This window comes from Apium graveolens, chromosome 10 (assembly GCF_009905375.1).
Source record: "Apium graveolens cultivar Ventura chromosome 10, ASM990537v1, whole genome shotgun sequence".
NCBI classification, from domain to species: domain Eukaryota; kingdom Viridiplantae; phylum Streptophyta; class Magnoliopsida; order Apiales; family Apiaceae; genus Apium; species Apium graveolens.
In genome coordinates this window covers 137490304-137499253 of record NC_133656.1, presented here as the reverse complement: position 1 = coordinate 137499253, position 8950 = coordinate 137490304, and the positions used below count along the sequence as shown (strand labels likewise).

General features: G+C 31.9%; 1 protein-coding gene across 1 annotated transcript; it reads right to left on the bottom strand.

Annotated features, from left to right (window-relative positions):
- Positions 1-576: 576 nt before the first annotated feature.
- Positions 577-2378, bottom strand: LOC141693735 (uncharacterized). The gene has a single exon (XM_074498897.1). It carries the CDS (start codon positions 2069-2071, stop codon positions 878-880), a length of 1194 nt encoding a protein of 397 aa, XP_074354998.1. The 5' UTR covers positions 2072-2378; the 3' UTR covers positions 577-877.
- Between the last annotated feature and the right edge of the window lie 6572 nt (positions 2379-8950).

Genomic DNA, 8950 nt, shown 5'->3' with positions numbered 1-8950 from the left:
AAGGAAGTCCCAAGTAGCAAGCAACAACACAGCATGTGGTCAATGATAAGAAAGAAAAAAAGTAAAGTAAAAATTATTATTAATTAACATTCACCATTCCCTAAATTAGTCATTTTGATGTACCTATCCCCGGTGACAAGGTCTCAGGTTCAATTTCAGTTAACTCTCAAATTTAGACGGGATCATTGCGCTAACTACTTTCAGGATTAGTCGAGATATGCAAAAAAAAAAAAAGCATTACTAAACTGTACTTCATTTTGATATGAGAATATAATAATTTTGTGGATTTTTAGTATAGAAGATTTCTGATCGTAGATATGCAGCGATAGATGATAAATGAACGGCCCCAAACTGTGAATCTCCAGCACCACTCACAGGAACAGGATCATGACTTGATGGGAGCCTAAAAGGCTAATACAACAAAATGTTGATATGTACAATCAATAAAGCCATATTAATTACTTCCTTTCATAAAGATGCATGGACCTGTTTCAACAATTGGTTTGGTAACCTAACTAAATAAATGAATGCATGCAACATTCTATCTATGTATCTCTCACTACATGTAATGTAAGGTGCTGGAAAACGAACAATATCTTCAAAAACAACCATAACCATACAACCAAAATTTCCTATCAATATAAACAAATACATTCATGAAACCAACAAATTATCTGTTAAAGTCCTAGTCTACTATCGAAAGCGGAGATTTCGATTCACTACTATTATTGCAGTATCACTAAAATTAAATTTCGCCATTCTTAAAAAATCAATTTCTTTCTGTATATACATGAACCAATATTTATTTCAAAATCATAACAAAACTCGATCAAATAAGCATAATCTCTTACAAAAAATATATTTGTTAATTCCTAAATTACCCCTTTAATTTATTCCACACAATGCACTGTCCGGTCGGTCTAGTATTTTGCTTCCCGGCTTTCAAAGGGCAAGGTGTCTGAACCGGAAGAACCATGCAATTATACTGCAAACACAATGAACTTCGAACCGGAATCTCAACCCTCGGATTAATGGCAATCCCTGTCAAATAATTATGCTGTAAATACAAAATTTGTATACTAGAATCTAATAACCGGTCCACGAATGTACCCGGAACTTGACCCATGAACCGGTTGTTGTTGAGATAAAGAGTTTGAACCGTTGAGAATAAAGGAGATATTGGACCGGAAAACCGGTTGAAGCTAAGATCCACGGTTTGGATCCGAACTTGACCATATGGCTGAACCGACCCGATAAATTGGTTTCTTTGCAAGTAGAGATTTGATATGGGAAATGTGAACAAACAACCCGGAATAAAACCCGAAAACTGATTCAAGCTAAGATCCAAGTAGTTTAACCGGGTCATCCGAGATAAAACCCGATCCACTGGACCCGTAAACCGGTTCCAAGACAATGAGAGATATTGAAGAGAGGAGGGAAGATGATCCGACCCAATTGACCCGGTAAACTCATTATGCTTAAGATCAAGCCGGGTCAACACTTTCGACCCGAACCGCGGAATTGACCCGGTTAAATGATTATGACCAAGAATCACATTAGTCAACGCCGGCAAACTTCCGACAGACCAAGGTAAATTCCCGGAAAGCTGATTATAACTAAAATCAATAGTTCTCAACAACCGGAGCTCACCGAGACTCGCCGGAATTTGACCGGAAATAAAATTCCGGCTAATTCCCAAAAACCGAAGCTTCTTCAACTGCGAAAAACTCGGAGGAATGCCACCATAAATCCTCCCAGGGACAACAGTAAACTCCGCTAAAGAAGTGAGTTTTCCGATGGCCGGATCAAGCCGGCCAGTAAGGCCCGGAGACCCAGCACGTGGGTCGCCAAGATTTAACGAAATAACCTTATCATCGGCGCAATAAACGCCAGCAAAGTTGCATGGATCACCAGTGAAATCCCAAGAAGCAAAGTAACTAGAACCAGGCAAATCCTCTAGTGATTTTCTAATTGCTTGGAGTGCAAGAAAATCAATAGGGTCTAGCATGGTAAACACTAGTAAACTTTGTAGTAAAAAATAGAATGTACAAATAAATAAACACTTGCCCATTGAAGTTTCTTGAACAATGTATACAAAACTCAAGAACTTACTTGAATATATATAGCTTGAACATGTGTATGTGTGTATGTGTATGTATAGGTTTTCCGTGAAGAGGGAGCTGGGGTTCTCGTGAACAACGTACCAGAAAGATTAAAACTTTGGAAGAAAGCAATAAATTAAACAAATTGGAGAAATTGATGATTTTTTTGAAACTTGTTGAACAATATTTGTTGAATTTAGCTTTGGCCAAAAGAATCAATTGAGTATTGCTTCTGCCGATGATACTACTGCTATACCATTCCCACAGTGTACCTTTTTTTTCCTGGGGTCTTGTATAGTTGTATATATTTAAAATGAAATATTAAATATGAAAAAAGAAAAATAATATAAATTGGGTAAAATTGTAAAACTCAATATTATTGTTTAGTATAATTCTTATCTTCTAAAAAGTTGACGGACAATTAATTCGTTTGATGACGAAATAAGGTTTTGACATAATTTTAAATAATTACTTATTTAAATATTATATATAGATATGAGTGAGTTTATCAAAAAAATTTTTTTTTTTTTAAATTTATTGTTTGCAATTTTACTATATTTCGAAATTATTAAAGTAAGCATATATTCAACTTATTTTATGTTTTCCGAAAAATAACTGATTTTATTTGCTGCATCCGAGGTTGGATATGGTTGCATTCGAGGTTGAATATGGTTGTATCGAGTTACAAAATCTTATTTTTGCAAAAAAGTAAAAAGAAATTATTTTTGCAAATAAAAATTTGAAAAACTTATTTTTACAAAAATAACTTAAAAAATTCGCATTAGTTAAAAAAGTACTAGAAATTACTGACATGGAGAAAATCGAAACTGCATGATTCTCTTCAAGGATTTGGTTCATGTAGAGAAGCGAAATGGAATTCAGGAAGTAGAGATGTTCACGAACCGAGCCGAGCCGAGTTTTGATCGAAACGAGCCGAACTTTCATTTTTTTTCTGACGAGCCGAGCCGAGCCGAGCTTTCTTAACGAACAAAAACCCGTGTTCGAGCTCGAGCTCGTTAATGAGCGAGCCGAACACGAGCTTTTATCGAACAAAATCGAGCCGAGTCGAACCGAGCCGAACACGAGCCGAACACGAGCTTTCTCCATCAAAAGGAGCCGAGTCGAGCCGAGCCGAATTAAAAAATTCTGGTCAAAATACCGGTTGACTGTTAAAATAATGAACTGAATACTTTTATTTTTTTCTAAAATTTTTGTCATATCACTAAAATATATAGATCTTAACATCCGTACGGTTGGATCATCTATAAATATTTTAAAAAAAATCAAAACATGAATACGAGACTAAACACTAGTTACAAGTATATGTCAAAACACCGGTTGACCGTTAAAATAACAAATCAAATATATTTATTTTTTTCTAAAAAAATTTTCATGTCACTAAAATATATAGATCTTAACATCCGTATGGTTGGATCATTCATAAATAATTTTAAAAAAATTGAAACATTAATATGAGACTAAACACTAATTACAAATAATGTTCAAACAATTGGTTGATTGTCAAAATAACAAACAAAATTAATTTATTTTTTTCTAAAATTTTTATCATGTCACTAAAATATATAGATATTAACATCTGTACAGTTGGATCATTCATAAATATTTTTTAAAAAATTGAAACATTAATATGAGACTAAACACTAATTACAAGTAATGTTCAAACAATTGGTTGATTGTTAAAATAACAAACAAAATAAATTTATTTTTTTCTAAACTTTTTTATCATGTCACTAAAATATATAGATATTAACATCCGTACGGTTGAATCATTCATAAATATTTTTTAAAAAATTGAAACATTAATATGAGACTAAACACTAGTTACAAGTAGTGTTCAAACAATTGGTTGATTGTTAAAATAATAAACAAAATAAATTTATTTTTTTCTAAAATTTTTATCATATCACTAAAATATATAGATATTAACATCTGTACGGTTGGATCATTCATAAGTATTTTTTAAAAAATTGAAACATTAATATGAGAATAAACACTAGTTACAAGTACTGTTCAAACAATTGGTTGATTGTCACAATAACAAACAAAATAAATTTATTTTTTTTCTAAAATTTTTATCATGTCACTAAAATATATAGATATTAACATCCGTACGGTTGGATCATTCATAAATATATTTAAAAAATTGAAACATTAATATGAGACTAAACACTAGTTACAAGTACTCTTAATCACTGATAAGAGTGAACAAGTTCACACAAAATCAGTAAATATTGGAACAAATGGCTGCTCTACTGGTTAAAAACTTCAAGAAGATGGTCTACAAGAACTTCAAGAAAGGAAGAAGTTTTTCCAGAAAAGGTTCAAGTTCCTCAAACTATGATAAGAGGAATAACAGAATAAGTAATGATTGGAAGGAATCAAAATCTGGAAAACTTGATAAGTCAAAGGAAAGTAACTACAACTGTAATGGAATTGGACACTTTGCAACTGACCGCAAAAAACCCAAAACTGAGAAGAAACAAGTCTTGATCTTAAAGAAGAAAAATTGGGATGATTCATCAGATTCAAAGAATGAGGTCAATTATGCTCTCATGGAAAATGCTGATACTGAGGCTGGCAATGCTGAATTAAAGGTACCTCAGACTACCCTTACTTTTGATATTGATGATATCTATGAATTAAGATTGTTTCTTAAATATCTAAATGTTAGTTATAAGGATCAAACCTATGAAAATAATAGAATCAAGAGTGAAAACTCTGAGTTAAAGAAAAGGAATGATCACCTAGAATTTGAGTTGCTTTCCATGCTAGAAATTCAAAAAGAAAGAGATAATGTTGTTTATATTAAAGAAAAATTGTTAGAAAAGCATGCTTATCTAGAAAAGGAGTTAGCTAAAGAAAGAGATGTTATTAAATTTTGGACTAACTCAGGAAAAACAACTCAGAAAATTTTAGAGAATGGCTGTTGGGGATCAGGATTAGGATATGCTAATAGATCTAATTCTGATAAGAAAATTGAAAAAGAAACTGAGATAAATAAACTAGTAAATACTGATACCAAGGTCAAACTAAACAAGGTTCAGTTGAAGACCATTAAGTTTAATCCAAGTGTTGATGTTGTTAAGTCAGTTAATGAGGTAGGTTCAACCTCAGCACCTAGATTAAACTTAATCACTGATAAGAGTGAACAAGTTCACACAAAATCAGTAAATATTGGTTTAATGACTCAGAAACAGCTTAAGCAAAAGCTGAAGGATTTACACATAAAAGACAAGGAGGAAAGGCCTAGGAAAAATAAAAATGGCAAGGTAGGTGTTAATAAAAATGTTAATTATGTAACTCCTCCCAATACACCTATAAAGACATGTTTAAACTGTGGTAGTACTAATCATCTTGCTAATTCTTGCAGGAAGAATAAAAAGATAAATATTGTTCCCCCCAAATTAGAGTTTAGGAATAGAACTGTTAGATATAAATCACAGAGTCCTTGTTTTCATTGTGGTATTGTTTGACACTCTATTTATACATGTAAAGAGTATCACAGTTTTGTTGGGTTCCGAGGCATAAAACGCAGCGGATAAACGTAAATAAAACAAAATTTCAAAACCCAAGAACAGGATCCATGTATAATTGTGGGCAGATTATGAAGATAACGAATCATACCTTTCAAGAGCTTAACTTTCACCAACTCAACGGAGATCCTAGCTATCACGCTTTGTGTCTACTTCTCGGAGAAACACCTCTATGGTATCCACACGAGCACCTCCAAGAACGTCTCACGAACTTGACTACGGAATGGATGTACTAGCCTCCTTCTTGACGATCCGAATTGCCTCTGCCTCTCTTTGCTGCTAGGGTTTTCTCCAAAACCTGCAAGCCTCTTTAACCTATCATTATCTATTTATAATGACTGATTAAAAGACCCATAAGAGCAAAACCCAACCCTAGTAGGTATAGGATTAAATAATAAAAACGAATTTCTATTATTTAATTAATAACTAAGTCATACTTAATTATTATGGTCAAAAAAAACATTCCCTTTAATTCAAATTTATATTATCTCAATTAAGTCTTACTTAATTATAATAAAATTTAAATAATCATCAATTAATTTAAATCCATAATTTAAATTAACTATTCCATTAAGTGCTCTATTTGTGTGACCCTATAGGCTATTATTTAATTGGAAATAATTTTATTCTCTAATAAAATTATAAACAATGAGCGGTATCTAGTAATACATCATTGTTACCCAATTAAATAATAATTAAATCATGATTAGATAAAACCTTCCGTGATTAATGTTTTTCGTGTAATATAATCCCTTTAACCATACATATTATAGATTAAACTCGAGGCATGTATTTAGTCATCATCTTCAACATTTAATCCGGGTTTACTTGATCCGTGAGTAGACTATCAAGACAAATTATTATTTGAGCATGACCATGCTTTTTATAATCTCACTCAATCAAGAGGCCCATAATATCTCTCCTAATTATAAGAGGGTTAAATCTTTTATCTATCATTCATATTTATCATACGACTCATGATATACCCGATATCCACTTTTATCATCACCCGATCAAAAGTAACTTTTAATGTAGTCAAAGTATATTAATCCTCGTATAGAAATATAATGATTTCAAGTCAAAGGATCATTACACCATTATCACTGTGAGTCTTTCTTATGACATAATTAAACATGAAGAATCTCACTGTGGGTCTGTCCAGTACCATGTACTCTCACATGTACCTATGTATTTGTTAGTGTAGGTGCCCTAGAGGCAATACATTATTCTTTTATAATCTTTATGTCAGTTGATCATTCAATAAATTTATTTATTATGACCTTAATTACTGCGATATTTTGTTAGCATAATAAATGTCCTTAGAATCATGATACAAATTGTATAGTTTAAGTACATGACTTGAACTTGAGATTATATAACATATCATATTCTTAAAGGTCCCTAGTCGAGTATTATTATATAGGACAATAATAATACATAGATAGACTCGTGTGTTGTTTGACAAGATAACCACATCTCATTGGTTATAAGTATGGGGATACTAAAGTCAATACATAGGTACATGTGAGAGTACATGGTACTGGACAGACCTACAGTGAGATTCTTCATGTTTAATAAAGTCATAAGAAAGACTCACAGTGATAATGGTGTAACGATCCTTTGACTTGAAATCATTATATTTCTATACGAGGATTAATATACTTTGACTACATTAAAAGTTACTTTTGATCGGGTGATGATAAAAGTGGACATCGGGTATATCATGAGTCGTATGAGAAATATGATAAAGGATTTAACCCTCCTATAATTAGGAGAGATATTATTGGCCTCTTGATTGAGTGAGATTATAAAAGCATGGCCATGCTCAAATAATGATTTGTCTCGATAATCTACTCATAGATCAAGTAAACCCGGATTAAATGTTGAAGAGGATGACTAAATACATGCCTCGAGTTTAATCTATAATATGTATGGTTAAAAGAATTATATTACACAAAAAATATTAATCATGAAAGGTTTTATCTAATCACGATTTAATTATTGTTTAATTGGGTAACAATGATGTATTACTAGATACCGCTCATTGTTTATAATTTTATTAGAGAATAAAATTATTGCCAATTAAATAATAGCCTATAGGGTCGCACAAATAGAGCACTTAATGGAATAGTTAATTTAAATTATGGATTTAAATTAATTGATGATTATTTGAATTTTATTATAATTAAGTAAGACTTAATTGAGATAATATAAATTCGAATTAAAAGGAATGTTTTTGCCCATAATAATTAAGTATGACTTAGTTATTAATTAAATAATAGAAATTCGTTTTTATTATTTAATCCAATACCTACTAGGGTTGGGCTTTGCTGTTATGGGCCTTTTTAATCAGCCATTATAAATACATAATGATAGGTTAAAGAGGCTTGTACGTTTTTTAGAATACCCTAGCAGCAAAGAGAGGCAGAGGCAATTCAGATCGTTAAGAAGGAGGCTAGTACATCCATTCCGTAGTCAAGTTCGTGAGACGTTCTTGAAGGTGCTCGTGTGGATACCATAGAGGTGTTTCTCCGAGAGGTAGGCACAAAGCGTGATAGCTAGGATCTCCGTTGAGTTCGTGAAAGTTAAGCTCTTGAAAGGTATGATTCGTTATCTCCATAATCTGCCCATAATTATACATGGATCCTGTTTTTGGGTTTCGAAATTTTTGTTTTATTTACGTTTATCCGCTGCATTTTATGCCTTCGAAACCCAACATTATTGACTTTAGTATCCCCATACTTATAACCAATGAGATGTGGTTATCTTGTCAAACAACATACTAGTCTATCTATGTATTATTATTGTCCTATATAATAATACTCGAATAGGGACCTTTATGAATATGATATATTATATAATCTCAAGTTCAAGTCATATACTTAAACTATACAATGTGTATCATGATTCTAAGGACATTTATTATGCTAACAAAATATCGCAGTAATTAGAGTCATAATAAATACATTTATTGAATGATCTACTGACATAAAGGTTTGAAAGAATAATGTATTGCCTCTAGGGCACCTATACTTACAAGTTTGTATTATGATTATTATGAATTGAAACCCTCTTTAAATGAAGCAAAATCTGTTTCTGCATGTGTAAATTATGATAGTAAGGATGTTAACATAAACTCTGATAAAAAGTCTTCTGCTGTATATGTTAACAAACTTAAAAAGGCCAAAGGATCCAAGAAAGTTTGGGTCCTTAAAAACACTAACTGATTTCAAATCCTGATTGCAGGTGTAGGACGAAAACACGCGCTAATATTCACGCAAGTATACACATTCA

Coding starts and splice junctions, on each gene's coding strand:
- LOC141693735 (XM_074498897.1), bottom strand. CDS start 2,071: ATGGGCAAGTGTTTATTTATTTGTACATTCTATTTTTTACTACAAAGT.